Source organism: Camelina sativa, chromosome 5 (assembly GCF_000633955.1).
Source record: "Camelina sativa cultivar DH55 chromosome 5, Cs, whole genome shotgun sequence".
Lineage (NCBI taxonomy): Eukaryota > Viridiplantae > Streptophyta > Magnoliopsida > Brassicales > Brassicaceae > Camelina > Camelina sativa.
Genome location: NC_025689.1, coordinates 12,780,090 through 12,796,232, shown reverse-complemented (window position 1 = coordinate 12,796,232; position 16,143 = coordinate 12,780,090). Strand labels below are relative to the sequence as shown.

At 39.1% G+C, this 16,143-nt stretch overlaps 2 protein-coding genes and 1 pseudogene across 2 annotated transcripts; 1 reads left to right on the top strand and 2 right to left on the bottom strand.

The window, feature by feature from the left end:
• On the top strand, positions 9,513 to 11,045 carry LOC104786708 (alpha-L-fucosidase 3). The gene is made up of 3 exons (XM_010512162.1): positions 9,513 to 9,823; positions 9,906 to 10,285; positions 10,376 to 11,045. The coding sequence occupies exons 1-3, from the start codon at positions 9,580 to 9,582 to the stop codon at positions 10,880 to 10,882; spliced, it is 1,131 nt and encodes a 376-aa protein (XP_010510464.1). The 5' UTR covers positions 9,513 to 9,579; the 3' UTR covers positions 10,883 to 11,045.
• Positions 11,016 to 12,694, bottom strand: LOC104786709 (annotated as a pseudogene).
• LOC104786707 (pentatricopeptide repeat-containing protein At2g29760, chloroplastic-like) lies at positions 12,711 to 15,047 on the bottom strand. The gene has a single exon (XM_010512161.2). The coding sequence runs from the start codon at positions 15,032 to 15,034 to the stop codon at positions 12,818 to 12,820; it is 2,217 nt and encodes a 738-aa protein (XP_010510463.1). The 5' UTR covers positions 15,035 to 15,047; the 3' UTR covers positions 12,711 to 12,817.

Genomic DNA, 16,143 nt, shown 5'->3' with positions numbered 1-16,143 from the left:
GCATTTTTGGCGCAAACCGTGTTGTGTGATTGAGGATCTGTTGTATAGCTTCGATCCACGGTGTGTTCTTAGACACCCAATACTGGTATATGATCCAACTAAAATGGTTTGGACTCCTCTGAAGGGTGTAGATCGTTTGCCTTACCTCAAATACTTTGAGTGTAAAATGGAGAATTTGGGTGGGAAGCTGATGGTTTTGGGCACTTCTTACATCCCGTATAATGATACTTGGTGCATAGAGATCACATTAGAAAGACGTGAAGGAGATGAGATGTGGGGGAAGGTCGATTCAGTGGTGCCTGTGCTTAGTTCCGTGAACGCGCCTTATATTGATCTTTGTCGCTCTGTTAGGTTTTGATGCTCTGTGGGATGGTTTCTTGCAGTATACGGTATCTTAATCTTTTGATGTGCATGGACTATATATGACATTTTCTTTAGCCTCAAGTCTTAATTAGGCTTTCATTGACTTGCAGGAGAAGGAACTTTTATTACATCTACTGTTTTTAGCTAGCAGCTTGTTGATATGAGAGAAAATATGAAGCAAAAGTGGTTCAGAAGCTGTTATGTCTGACACTTTAGAAAGTAACTCGTCTTCCTTCTTAACCTTTGTGCAAAATTGTGATTACTGTTATCAGAGTAGGCCTTGTGTAGAGTTGGCCACTCTTTGTACTAAAGTTCTTACGAGACTTGTTGAAATGCATCTTTGGTTTAGCTAGTCTCTGGTTCTTTCTGTTTTGTGAGATATAATCTGCTTGTACTATATGAGGATTATGAATACTAGGTTTGGATTGGAGATGAAGCAAAACAAAGTGATTTATTTTGCTTACAATCAAATTGGGAAAATACAGAGTCCTGGTGAAGCTATATATATACAAAGAGGAGATAATATTATTTGTATGTAACCAAAATCTTATGAAACATTGTTCTCTTTTTAACATTAAAAAAAAAAATTCACACTGTGGTTTCAAGTAGAGAGGTGAAGATGGAGCAAAACAAACCGGTTTAGTGGTTTACTTTACCGGTGGTTATTGGTAGTGATTACAAAAAAATTGTGCACTTTAACGGTAGAGAAGAGGTCCAAGTCAAAACTGAGATTAAAAATTAATTAATAATGAGTTTGTAAAAAATTAATGATAGTACATATACTATATAGTAATCTTCAAAAGTAAATTCTTAGGAAAATAACTGGTAGCGTTAAATTCAATAATAATTCGTTGTTTGTAAATTGTAATGACTTTATCTTAGGACTTTGTCATTTTAATGACTTTAAATTTGGCAAAATTGGTTATAGATTAAGCTTTAAAGCGTATGTCATTTGAAATACAAACTGAATTTATTTTACCAATTTTTTTTTTTTTGGAGAAACTATTATATATATAATATTTTCGTTAATATTATTGATTTTTTTTTTCCTTTTTGAAACGAGATTAAAGAAAAAATAATAATAAAAATACACAATAATCAAATGAGAGAATATTATTTTACGTACTCATTAATGGCTTCATTCAAAATACCATAACGAACGTAACAGCTTCTTTCACAAATCGACTTTAGTCTTTTTTTTTTGGTCAACTTTAGTCTTCTCTCCCTTTTAGTTAAATTCGTTGCTGCTGAAGACTTCACACGGTGGCGATGGCTTTAATCTTTGAAACTTCCGAAGACGGCTCTAACGACGGTGATCCAAGCAAGAATCCGCAAGAAGTAGAGAATCAAAACAAGAATCCTAAAGAAGAATTCTAAAGAAGAAGATCAAGAAGTAGAGAATCTTGCTCCGGTTACTCAATACATCCCAGAAGATATCGCCGAAAGCATACTCTTACTCGTCGATAGATGTAATTACCCGAAGCTGTCTCTCTTCTCCGAAGCCTATCGTCGCGTCATCTCTTCGTCGGAACTCTACCAAAGGCGCTTACAATTCGGCCTCACCGAACCTGTTCTTTACGCTTCCATACGAATCCCTCTTGTTAGTTACAACCCGAGCTGGTACATTCTCAATCATAATGTTCCAAGAAATATCTCTTTACAATTGACCGAGGTCAGATCACTTCCTCCTCTAAAGCCTGGATCTGCTGTGGTCACAGTCGGATACGAGATGTATGTGATCGGTGGATGCGATGAACCATATCAGCCCACATCGGACGTGTTAGTCATCGACTGCAGATTTCATAAGTGTCGCTCGCTCCTGGGAATGCAGAGGGCTCGCAGCTCCGCAGCCGCCAGAGTAATTGACAGAAAGATTTACGTGATCGGAGGTTGCGAGCAGAGAGATGATAATTGGATCGAGGTGTTCGATGTAGATACTCGGATTTGGAGTTGTTAGAAACAAGAATAGAAACTGAATATTGAGTACTTCTATCTCATTATCTCTGAAGGCGTTAAATAGCCAAAACAACAACTGAACTGCCTCCTACATTCTTAGAGGACTTTAACAACATGAAACAAATAACACGACTCAACAACTCCTACAATTACGAGCCTTATTCCCACTACTAAGACTCAGTCTAATGACTAAGTCCAATCGACACTAACATCGACACTAACAAATTCCTTCCCTAAACTGATACCTGCAAGGGTAACAGTTTACTTAGGCATTTCGACAAGCCCCAGCAACTCCTTTAGCTTCTTGAACGTGTCCAACTTCAATGGTTTGGTCATGATATCAGCAACTTGATCTTGTGTTCCACAGTGTATCAGCTTCACTCTGCCTTCTTTGGTTAAATCTCTCAGGTAATAGAACCGTACCTCAATGTGCTTGCTACGCCCGTGATGAACTGGATTTTTTGATAACTGAATTGTTGAACTGTTGTCACACTTGATTGTGATGCAATCTTCATGCTCCACTCCAATCTTGTTAAGCACTCTTGACATCCAAATTCCTTGTGTCGCACATGATACTGCAGCGATGTATTCCGCTTCGGTTGTTGATAATGCTACAATGAGTTGTTTCTTTGAGCTCCAAGACACAGCTCCTCCAGCCATTTTAAACACGAAGTCTGACGTACTATTTCGATCATCTAAATCTCCAGCATAGTCACTATCCGTATAAGCTTCAAACTCCATGTCTCCTCCACGCTTATACATGATGCCAACCTCGATTGTACTCTTCACATACCTGAGCACTCTTTTCACCACTTGGAGATGTGCCTCTGTTGGATTCTCCATGTAACGGCTGACAAGACTCACCGCAAACTGCAGGTCTGTACGTGTAACCGTAAGATACATCAAACTCCCTATCATCTGTTTGTAGAGTGTAGGATCTACAGCTGCTCCGCCTCCTTTCTTTGAGAGTTTTACCCCTGGAACAATCGGATTATTCACTCCATTGCTTAACTCCATCTCAAATCTTTCAAGCACCTCTCTAGCAAACTTCCTTTGGCACATATAGATTCCTTCCTCTTTCTGCAGTATCTCCACCCCAAGAAAATACCTCATCTTTCCAAGATCAGTCATATCAAAATTCTCCTTCATCGACTCCTTGAACTTGAACATCATCCTTTCACAATTTCCAGTATAGATTAGATCATCAACATAGAGACTCACAATAAGAATCTGACCTTGTTCCTCTGTTTTGACAAACAAAGTGTGCTCAAAGTCGCACTTCTCAAATCCTTCCCTGATGAAATAACTTTTGATCTTGCGAAACCAAGCTCTCGCTGCCTGCTTCAAACCGTACAAGGCTTTTCTTAGTCTGTAGGCTTTCTCTTCACTTCCTTTCTTTATGAAACCTTGTGGCTGATCGACATAGACAACTTCATGTAGCTCTCCATGTAGGAAAGCACTCTTCACGTCGAGTTGATAGATGGTCCAATTCTGGGAAGCTGCTCTTGAGATGATCATGCGAATAGTGTCCCACCTTGCTACTGGCGCATAGACCTCATTGTAGTCAACCCCAAATCTTTGAGCATATCCTTTAGCAACCAATCTGGCTTTGAATTTGTCTACCTCACCACCTTCATTATACTTTATCTTAAACACCCACTTAACTCCAATGGTTTTTGTGCCTTTAGGTACCTCATAGAGCTTCCAGGTCTGATTTCTCTCGATGGACTCAATCTCTGCTTCCATAGCTTCCCTCCATTCAGCATGTCCCACGGCTTCCTCATAGTTTAGAGGATCTCCAAGAGCAGTGACCACTTGCAGTGCGAGATCATCAACCAAGCATCCATCAACGACGTAAGCTGCTATTTCTTCATCTGTTAAGACTGCTTCTACACACTCATAGTCACGCAAGTAGCTGGGAGGAGCTCTTGCTCATATTGGTCTTCCTTGTGCAACAGAAACTGTATTATTTTCACCATCGACACCAACTTCTTCATCAACGCCCGTAACCGCCTCTGCTTCAGGCTCTGTCTCATGGTCTCCAGTTTCTGTTGCAAAATACTCTTCCTCGCCTGCCATATTTTCTCCATCGTTCTCCCACGTAAGTGTCATGGATTGATTTCCCATGCCGGCTTCATTCCTTCCCCAATCCCAGCTCTCATCTTCTTCAAACGCCTCTACTCACTATGATTTTCTTAGAGATGGGATTGTACATCCGATATGCCTTTGATTCTTTACTGACACCCAGAAACACGCACTTGCAGCTTTTATCATCAAGCTTTATCCTTTTTGCCTCCGGTATGTGAACATGTCCAATGCTCCGGAAGACTTTGAAGTGTTTCATGTTGGGCTTGAAACCACTCCAAACCTCCTCTGGTGTCTGATCCTGCAACGCTGCTGTGGGACTTCGATTGAGAACATAAGTTATCCACTTTACTCCTTCTGCCCAGAACTCTTTAGGCATTCTTCGTTTTGATAGAGTGCTGCGAACTAAATTCATGATGGTTTGGTTTCTTCTTTCAGCAACCCGTTCTGTTGAGGCGTATAGGCCGTTGTCAACTGTCTTTTGATGCCTTGAGTTTTGCAGAAATCCTCAAACTCCTTTGAGCAAAACTCTCCTCTCCTATCAGTTCTTAGACAACACACAAACAGATCTGTTTCCTTTTCTACACTCGCTTTGAAGACCTTAAACATCTGAAATGCTTCTGATTTTTCTGCAATCAGGTAGCTCCACATTTTTCTGCTACAATCATCAATAAAAGTGAGAAAATACCTCTTGTGGCCAATGGATGTTGGTGTGATCGGACCGCATATATCAGCATGTATCAACTGCAGCTTCTTCACAGCTCTCCAAGTGCTTTTCTTTGGGAATGCTCTCTTTTCTGTTTCCCAACAAGGCAATTTTCACAAACCTTCTTGCATACACCAATTTGAGGGAGCCCGTTCACCATCTCCTTGGAGCTCAATGTTTGTAAGCTTCTGTAATTCAAGTGAGCAAACCTGCAGTGCCAGAGATGTGTGTCGTTTGATGTTTCCACCTTGAAGCATGCATCAGATTTGATCATTTTTGCAATGATAACAAACATACGATTGACACACATTGGGGTTTCAATGATGAGGCTTTTCGATGGATGAAATATCTTGCATACACCATCTTGGATTAGAACAGCTAAATTTCTTTCTTGTAGTTGTCCTATGCTCAGAAGATTGTTGCTCAACTCCGGGATATAGTATACATCTTGAATAACTTGAGTCAAACCACACAATTTTATCTTTATGCTTCCCTTTCCTTGTACTGTCATCCGTGCTCCATTTCCGAGTTTCACCGAATGTCGAAAGCTCTCATCCATCTCGATAAACCACTTCTTTATCCCAGTCATGTGGTTACTGCAACCACTGTCTAGAAACCACACATCTTCTAGCTTTGACTCCTTCAGTTTTACATGCGCCATGAGGAGAAGCTCTTCTTCTTCATTGAACTCAACATAGTTCGCTTGCTTCTCTGATTTAGGACATTCAAACTAGAAATGTCCTAACTTATGACATTTGTAGCACTCCACCAAGGCCTTATTAAACGCTCCTCCTCTTCCACGTCCTCTGCCACGTCCTCGGAATGAGCTTCCTCGTCCTCTTGCTCCATTCGAGTAGTTGGCTTCATATGTTACCTTTAGTACTTGCTCGTCTTTTACACCTCCTTTCGAATGCCTTATGATTTTTTGTTCATGGCTTTAGACTCCTCAATTGAACATACTATGTATGTAAACTTCTCAGACAGTGTTCTTAAGATCTTCTCCACGATCTTGGATTCTTGCATCTCTTCTCCTAGATTTCCCATATCAGTTGCAACAAGTAGTACTCTTGAGAAGTACTCAGAGATGCTCTCTGTCTCTTTCATCTCCAGAACCTTAAAATCCCTTCTTAAGCGTTGAAGTTGTGCTCGCCTCATACGCTCATCTCCTTGATACTTGATTTTCAGAGAATCCCACAGTTGCTTGGCCGTGTCCTTCTAGATTATCTGCTTCAGAATGGATTTGTAGATTGCTTGAAACAGGTAATTCTTCACCTTTAAATCAGTAAGCTTCTTCTCTGCTAACTCTTGTCTTTGTGCTCCATTGAGAATCTCTCCACGAGCTGGCTCAACATAGCCTTTCTCTATCAGATCCCACCACTCCTTGGATTTCAGAAGATTCTCCATCAACATGCTCCAATGTTCAAAATCACCATCAAACTTAGGTATCGCTAGCATGCTTTGTCCCTCTCCTGACATTGTGTTTCACTCACCCCTTTTGGCTCTCTCTCTCACGAAATTCTCACTACTCAGTTTCAAAGAACCTTGCTCTGATACCAGATGTTAGAAACAAGAATAGAAACTGAATATTGAGACTGAAAACTACTTCTATCTCATTATCTCTGAAGGCGTTAAATAGCCAAAACAACAACTGAACTGCCTCCTACATTCTCGGAGGATTTTAACAACATGAAACAAATAACATGACTCAACAACTCTTACAATTACGAGCCTTATTCCCACTACTAAGACTCAGTCTAATGACTAAGTCCAATCGACACTAACATCGACACTAACAGGAGTAGTGTCGCTGGTCCATATGATCACAACTCTAGTATGGAAGGAGGAGCGTTTCTGACGTATGTGGCTATGAAGAGAAGGTTTACATGTTGGATCCTTAGTGTTGTTTGGCTTACGAACCAAGACAAGTTACATGGCAGTCATGGGGACTCGACAGCCAACTTATGAGATTTTGGAACTATACGTCGTGTGTGGTTGGGGATTTGTTGTATAGTATTGATCCTCAGTATACTACCGGATATCCAATAATGGTGGCATATAATCCGAATGGGTTGTTTTGGAGACCTGTGACCGGTTTATCTGATTTGCCTTGGCTCAAATATGATGAATGTATAATGGCGAATGTTGGTGGGAAGTTGGTGATTTTGGGCAATACTTACAGCACGCTGTATGGTGTTAAAGTTGTTCGGTGCGTAGAGATCGCGTTGGAAAGACGTCGAGGAGGTGAGATTCGGGGGAAGGTCGAATCAATATCGCTTGTGCTTAGATCCATGAACTCGCCTTCCATTGATCTTTCTCGCTCTGTTATGTTTTGATGGTTCGTGGGCTGGTTTCTTGCAGTTGAAGGTATGCTATAATCTTTGATGATGATACTAGTATATGACAATTTCTGTAGCCTCAAGTCTTATTTAGGGTTTTCATTAACTTGTAGGTGAAGGATCTTTTAGGATTTAAATCTCTCTAGCCTTTTTTTGCTCCAATTCCATTCTAAAAACCCCCACTTATTCTCACTACCCCTTTCTTTAATGAAAGGACGAAATTACCCCTCTAATAATTTTTAAATTAAAATTGAACATCCTAGTTGTACTAGATATCCTCAGTTGCTTTGTACTCCGCATAGTGGGATTCGAACCCTGGACGCGCGTGTGCGCATGGAGCTCACAACCACTGAGCTATTGTGTTTTTCGTTGAGCACTTACTGGTTTAATTATATTTAACCTAAAACAGCCGAAAATAACCTTCATTAAAAGTAATATTGTCTTACTATTGAGGGGTTTTGAGAAATTGTTTTGATGAAGAAGGGGATATGAGATTTTAGTCTGATATTTTATTACATCTACTGTTTGTAAGCAGCTTGTTGAAATGAGAGCAAATATGAAGCGAAAGTGTTGCAAAAGCTGTTTATCTGACATCTTAAAGAGTAACTCGTGTTCTTCTTATCTTTGTGCAGAGTGTGAATACTCTTACAAAATTAGTCTTGAGTAGATCTCTTAAGCTGTGTTGTAGATGCCTAGGCCATTTCTTGTTTTATAATCACTCTTGAGAAATGTCCATTAGCTGATTGATTACTAATTAACATTTCGTTTTGTAATACAAATTAAAAAACGTCACTCTTATCACTTCTCCACCATTTTAAGCTAAAAATAATTCTGGACTGAGTAAATTGTTTTGCCAAAATTTTTTTGCTGATAAGAGTAACATTTAGAAAACGTTTCTTACATGATACAAATAAGTTAGGTGATAATAGGAGTGAATCTCTTGTCTCTGGATCTATACTTAAAATCATATTATTAACAAACAGTGTCCGGAAAATAATCTGAAACATTTTGTTGTACTCCACTGTAGATTGTGTTAGTCTTATAAAAAAGAACAGCTTTAACTAACTTTGCGTTGAGTTAGTGGTTTAGAAGTTGGATCCATGTGCTCACTAGTTCGATTTTTTGGTGGGAAGAATGTTTTATGCCATGTGATAAAGATATTAGTAAAGGTTAATTAGTCATGGACCATGAGGAGATTAAGGCCCGACGCCCTCCTAGTTAAGACAAACAAAAAAAAATTCTGAAATTTTTAATTGTCTAAATATATTGTAAAAGTTTTGAAGGGTCCAACATAATTTGCTCTCTCATAGAGGCATTTAGGACTATATGTTTTATGTTTCATGAAAAATGGATCCCTCCGGTAGTCGGGATCGTGCAAAATCGAAAGTCATAATTTAAGGTGTGGATTAAGTTTGGTGTTCTCAGAACTGTGAATTCTTGGTGGACACTACGCCAATGCCTGCAAATATCGTAGGTTTTCAACATATTGCAAAGAAGGTAAATATCGTGGATTTATCGATTTACATTTTACCTTAAATTTATGAAGCTTTTAAGTTTTAAACTACAAGTCTGCAACCTTGACATCGTAAATTCTAACAAACATTTTTAAGGTTCGTCGAATACATCATGATAATCGTGACATAGAAAGTAAATTCACAAGGACTCATGCATAAAGGATTTGAGAAAAAATGTGATAGAAAATATAGACAAAACATATTTAAAAGCCAAGATATATACAACAAAAAGAAAAACTTAAAAACGAAAATGGAAAGCTACTATAATAAGAAACAAATCAGATGAAGATAAATAAATCCTCAAAAGAAAGAGAGCATTGTATTGTATATGACTCAAGAGGTATTTTAGTAAACAAATCGAAAATAGATTTGAGATTAACCTAAAAATATTATTTTTCATTTCTGATATTTCGTTTTGTTTTTGCCAACCTTTTCCTTTTTTTCTTGTGCCTTGGTGGGGGTAACGTTTCTCTTCTTTCTACACTATACATTTCTTACTTTTTTCGTTTGTTTGTTTGCATTTCCTATATAAACCCTATATATTATTTTTATTTTTATCTTGTGGAATAAAACTATAGTCCCGTGATTGAGTTAGATCTCTTCGTCCTCTGCTTTACCAATGAATCCAATCATATCTTCTTTGTTTACTCTCTCTTTGCTTTCTTCATTCCTCTCACTATCAACATCATCAACGCATGCGCAACAATGTCATTTTCCAGCAATCTTTAACTTTGGTGACTCTAACTCCGACACCGGTGGTCTCTCCGCCGCTTTTGGCCAAGCTGGTCCTCCTCATGGCTCTTCCTTCTTCGGCTCACCCGCCGGAAGATACTGTGACGGTCGCCTCGTCATTGATTTCATAGGTATGAACCAAACTCTTTTTCTATCTATTGACTATAGCGTTTTGCGTTTTATACTGATATGGCTTCGTTTCTTGAAACATAGCGGAGAGTCTTGGATTGCCATATCTAAGCGCGTTTCTAGACTCGGTTGGTTCAAACTTCAGCCACGGAGCTAACTTCGCGACCGCGGGGTCTCCCATTAGAGCTCTTAACTCCACTCTACGTCAAAGTGGATTCAGCCCTTTCTCACTCGATGTTCAGTTTGTTCAGTTCTACAATTTTCACAACAGATCTCAAACTGTTCGTAGTCGTGGAGGGGTTTACAAGACCATGTTGCCTGACGCAGACAGCTTCTCACAGGCTTTGTACACGTTTGACATGGGACAGAACGATCTTACTGCAGGTTACTTCGCTAATAAAACCGTGGAACAAGTTGAAACCGAAGTTCCCGAGATCATTAGTCAGTTCAAGAATGCTATCAAGGTTTGGTCTCTCTGCTTTTGTTCTCTGCTTTTGCTTAAAGGGTAAGATAAAAATGTGTTGTTGACTTTTTTGTTTTGTTTTTGGTGATAGAATATTTATGGACAAGGAGGGAGATACTTCTGGATTCACAACACAGGACCTATTGGTTGTTTAGCGTATGTGATTGAACGGTTTCCGATTAAAGCATCAGGCTTTGATTCACATGGATGTGTCTCTTCCTTGAACCACTTAGCTCAACAGTTCAATCACGCTTTGAAACAAGCAGTGATCGAACTAAGAGCTTCGTTAGCTGAAGCTGCCATCAGTTATGTAGATGTCTACTCTGTCAAGCATGAGTTGTTTCTTCACGCTCAGGGTCATGGTTTCAAGAGATCGTTGATTTCATGTTGTGGACATGGAGGGAAGTATAACTACAACAAGGGCATTGGGTGTGGGATGAAGAAGACTGTGAAAGGTAAAGAGATCTACATTGGGAAGCCGTGTGATGAGCCTGGTAAGGCTGTTGTGTGGGATGGTGTGCACTTCACACAGGCTGCTAACAAATTTATCTTCGATAAGATAGCGCCCGGGTTGAGCATGGCTTGCCATAGGCAGTGACAACAAGAAGAAACACGCTTTTCTTTTTCTTATGAGTTTGTTTCTTTTAATCTCTTAGAAAGCAAACAAATCTTAGAAAATGATTTGTTAAGATAAGACATGAAACTCTCTTTGTGTCAGTGATATGAAGTTATTAAGAAAGCAATAAGATTTTTCTTGGTGAGATAGGTTCATCATTTTATCAACAAGAGTCTACATAACCATTAAAAGTCGCCAAATGATATGATACTATAGAGACAACTCAACAAGCATATATGCATGTAAAGAGTAAGTTGGTAAGAGTCTTCAGCATTTGTAGTGATCGAGATCTATGATCACCACTGTGATATCATCCATGTTACCTTATTTCACAGCCAGGTTAGTGAGTTCTTTGCAAGCAGCCTTGGCTCAAGAAGACTCGAAGTCCATCTTTATTCGCCTCACGGGTGTGGTCCTCCGTAACTTTGAAAGTGGACTCCCGTTTTCACAGTGGGGTGAGGGTGATTCATTCTCTGAGTTGTTGTAGCTACTTGGGGACTTTGCACATATTGGAGACAGAACTGGTGGTGAATCGACCAGCGAAACACTACGGAGTTTCGAAGATGGGCTCACATTGACAAAGCCCTGCCCCAAGTTCTCCGCCTCACTTTCTGTAGGCGTCTTCCTCTGAGCTAGAACACGCAGCACGGTGTCAACCGCATCTTGGTTACTGACCACATCCCAAAGTCCATCAGAAGCTAAGACAAGAAACTCCATATCTTGTTCCAATTTGAGTATTCTTGTTTCAGGCTCAGCAACCACCCACTTCTTCAAGTTTGCATCTCCAATGCTTCTGGAAACAGCGAGTATTCCATTAACTCTCCAGGCCCCTCGATGAAGATCAACATAACCTCCCTACATATCAAAACATCAGGAGAAGTATCAAAAAACAACTCTCATAAGTCTCAAGACTCTCAACACACAATCTCAGCAAAAAGTTACCAACTTCTTCATTGCCTTACCTGACTCTCAATTCTTTCCTTTTCATCATCCCTTCCAGCTTTGTGATCAGCAGTGAGAGCCTCAGCAACACCTGCCCTACACAAAACAGCTCTACAATCTCCCAGATTCGATACAATCATCTCCTGATCTTGTATCAAAGCAGTAACACAGCAAGCACCACTCACAACACCCTGCAATTGTTGTTGCTTACCAGTAAGTGTACAAGTAGATTGATTGAAGAAGGCAAATAAATTCGAAGATCCTTCTTTTTTGTTACCTGTTCTAAGAAATCACGATCAGTCTTCAAGTAAGCAGCTTTAAAGGCTTCAACTTTCTCATCCTTCTCCTTACAATTCTTCATTATCTCAAGAACATGTTTGTGCAAATTCTCAGCCACAAATTCAGCAGCTTTCCCACCTCCATGACCATCATAAACTCCAAAGAAACCCTTCAAAATCAATCCATTAAACACACTAAAAGATTTCAAACCTAATCATATTCAATCAAGAGAAGGAAGGAAGAAGAAGGAAAGATACCTTTTTGGCGTTAGCGACCAAACAAGGAACAACTCTGTGGCTATCTTCCATAAACTTCTTCTTTCGCTTCCTGGAGTTAAGACCAAAACCGTTACCACCTAGGGATACGGCGTCGTTCTGGTGAGCAAAGTCTCTGAATATGGAGTACTAAGTTCGAGCCGGTTTAATGTCAGGGATATCTAACTGGGTAGGTCTCTTTCTCCTCATAGTCAAAGGCAAGACCTTTGGGATCATCAACAAAGGGGAAGAAGAACTCAAGGGTGATGATGTATTAGCAGCCGTGCTATCTATCTAGGATACACAAAGAGAAAGAGAAGATGATGTGTTTGGTATATGTAAGTAACATTTGTATTAACGGTGGAGAGGAGGTCCAAGTCGCAAAACGTTACAGGAACAACACACAAAAATTGACCGAGTATCTTCTAGTTAATTTGAAATTTCACCAGAAATCATTACAAGAACACTGCCCATTTCTGAAATGGTGAAACCGATACCTGTCCCTCACTATTATTTCTCTATCATAGAGCTGAGATATTAGTTTAGCAACTGAATGACAATCTCCACACACCCTTAGATTCTTAATAACTCGGATCACCTTTGGAGCCTCTGTTGATATCAGTCCATAACAGATAGCCAGCTTCTCGCTGTGGAGATTCAGAGATTGTTCCTTCATTTCTTCTTCCTCGATGATCTGCAGAACCTGTGACATCTCTGGCTCGTAACCATTCGATTTCAGTTTCTCCATAACCTCGTGTAACTTCCCGTATACCTTCTCAGACATCGGGTGAGCGTTATCTCCAGAGAGAAACTCATGAATCATGCCATCGATTTCAATTGAGCTGCATCCTGGTTCTTTCTTCAGTCCAGTGACTCTCATATGCTTCCTCAGCTCAGAAACGTTTTCCCACTTCCCAGATTTAGCATATATGTTTGATAGGAGCACATGCGCGCCATCGTTCCTAGGTTCCAGTTCAAGCAAACGGGTACAAGCCATTTCAGCAAGACTGAGATTGGCATGGATCTTACAAGCTCCTAGAAGCGCTCCCCAGACAGAAGTGCTTGGAGGAATTGGCATCGCCTCTATAAACTTCACAGCTTTCTCCAGATAACCGGAGCGGCCGAGAACATCAACTATGCAAGCGTAATGCTTGTCCTCAGGGACAATACCATAACTCGTTTCCAATTTGTAGAATAACGACTCAGCCTCATCCACCAAACCGGTATGGCTACAAGCACAGAAGACATTGGTGAAGGTCACACCATTTGGCTTTACATTCGCCTCTTGCATTTTATAAAACATATCAAGAGCTTCATTTCCACATCCGTGCATCGCCAGACCACCAATCATTGCACTCCACACAAACACATCTCTCTTCTCTACAGAACTAAACACTTCACGGGCCTTATCAAGATCTCCGCATTTCGAATACATATGAATCAGTGCGCTTGTAATGTAAAAATTCATCCTAATGCCGTGCTTTTTGATGTAGCTATGGATCCATCTACCTAATTCAAGTGCCCCTACCTGGGCACAAGCTGATAAAGTACTTACCAGGGTGATCTGGTTCAGCTTTATGTTCTTCTGAAGTTGCAACTCATGGAACACTAACAATGCCTCATTAGGTTTACCATTCTGCTCATAAGCAGATATAAGAGCGTTCCAAGCAACAATGTCTTTCTTAGGCATAGAGTTAAGAACCTCTTTAGCTGCTTCGTAGTCTTCTGAAATAGCATACCCATCAAGCATTGTTGTCCACGTGACGTTATCTTTCTCCTCCATTGCATCAAACAATCTTTTTGCATCCTCTATACTTCCACACTTTGTATACATATCAAGCATTGCATTAGCCAATGTCAAGTTCACATTAACTCTGTTTTCTTCAATAAAAGAACAAACTTGCCTCCCAAACTCTAGATTCCGTAACTTTGTACAAGCAGACAAGACACCAACCATAGTCACATGACTTGCCTTAACGTCCTCTGACTCCATCTTCTTAAAAAGCTCCAAAGCCTTATCAGGAGAACCCTTTTGCACAAACCCATTAATCATCGAATTCCACGAAACAACGTCTTTCTCTTTGATCGTAGTAAACACTTTACAAGCCGAATCTAAATCCCCGCAAGAGAAGTAACAATGTATCAAAGAATTAGCAACGAAAACATCATAGCCAACAGCTGACTTAATCGCCATCCCGTGAAGAGATTGACCCAAAGACAAAGACGAAACTTCAGCAGCGGCCTTGACAAGGAAAGGGAACGTGTACTTATTCGGGTAACACTGGCTCTCCGAAACCATATCCAAGAAAGCCCGGATGCTACGAACAGGGTCTGGTCCAGAAGCGTAAGCACGGATAAGAGTGTTCCAAGTGAAAGAATTTGGTTGAGGAATTTCGTCGAACACCTTGCGTGCGTACTCGAGACTTGCGAAAGAAGAGAGCGCAGCGATTGCGAAGAGCTTGCTAGCCGAGTAAGGATCAGCAATAGTACCGGTACGGATCATGTGACCGTGGGTTTGCTTCAGTTGTCGAAGGTTTGTACATCGGTCGATCAGAGATATAGTGTGGCGGGAGCGTTCGTTATTGGTGGTGGTTTGTTGTTGATTCGGATTTGGATGACGTGGCAGAGAGAGAGGTTGTGCTGTGGAGAAGGTAGCCATTTTTTTTTTTTGTGTCCGCTTACCTTTTTTTTTTGTTCTTCTACAAATTATATAGTAGCAAAAATTCTAATGAGTGACCATAATTCTTATTTGTTCTTCTAAAAATTTGTAGTGTTGATTTTGATTTTCTCTGTAACCAAATTTTTATATATATCCATTTTAAAAAAACTCATTTTTTATAGGGAAAATCACATTTTAAACTTTCAAAGTGTAACTGAGTAGCACTTTAAACCTCGAGAGAATTTCACTAACAATATAAACTTTTAAAATGATTTTAACCTTCAAAATGATTTTACTAACATTTTAAACCTTCAGACTAACTTTCATGTTTGTACTGCCATAAAAAATAATGGAATAATAATATTCGTCAACGCGAAATAGTTAAACTATGTTGGTTTAATTTAAATTTTAATTAGTTTTAGTTTTTATAGATAAATAAAAAGAGAAAAGAATAAATTTGTATTCATCTTCATTGTAGACAAAACTTTTACAACGTCACTCTTCAAATTATTAATCTTTTTAATAAATGCATTTCTTCTGGATTCTGATTAAATCGATTGACTTCTCATTGGAAACCAATGAATCTTCTAAATATGTTGTCGTCTTCAATTTTACATTTATCAAATGTTTTAACCTTAATTCATTTTTTTTGCTTTGATATATTTTTTTGTTTTTTTAATTTTTTATCAACCGTAATAAATAAGTAAATTAAATTAAATTAAATAAATTAAACAAATATTTAAATCAAACTAGCATAGTTTAACTATTTTACGTTGACAGATATTACTGTTCCGTCATATTTAATAGCGGTGCAAACAAAAATGTTAGTTTTAAAGTTTAAAGCGTTAGTAAAATCATTTTAAATGTTTATAGTATTAGTGAAATAATCTCAAGGTTTAAAGTGCTACTCAGTGACACTTTGAAGGTTTAAAATGTGATTTTTCCTTCTTTTATATATATCCATTTATACTATTATGTTTCAGTTCTTGATTTACCAGCTTTTGTTGTGTTGGTGCTGGTGGTCGCATGATTCCTTGAAATAAATACACAATAATGTTAGTGAAAAAAACGAAATATTTAATCATAAAACATTGTTTTTTTTTTTTTTT

Coding starts and splice junctions, on each gene's coding strand:
- LOC104786708 (XM_010512162.1), top strand. CDS start 9,580: ATGAATCCAATCATATCTTCTTTGTTTACTCTCTCTTTGCTTTCTTCA. Junction 9,824..9,905: donor CCTCGTCATTGATTTCATAG/GTATGAACCAAA, acceptor CTTGAAACATAG/CGGAGAGTCTTGGATTGCCA. Junction 10,286..10,375: donor AGTTCAAGAATGCTATCAAG/GTTTGGTCTCTC, acceptor TTTTGGTGATAG/AATATTTATGGACAAGGAGG.
- LOC104786707 (XM_010512161.2), bottom strand. CDS start 15,034: ATGGCTACCTTCTCCACAGCACAACCTCTCTCTCTGCCACGTCATCCA.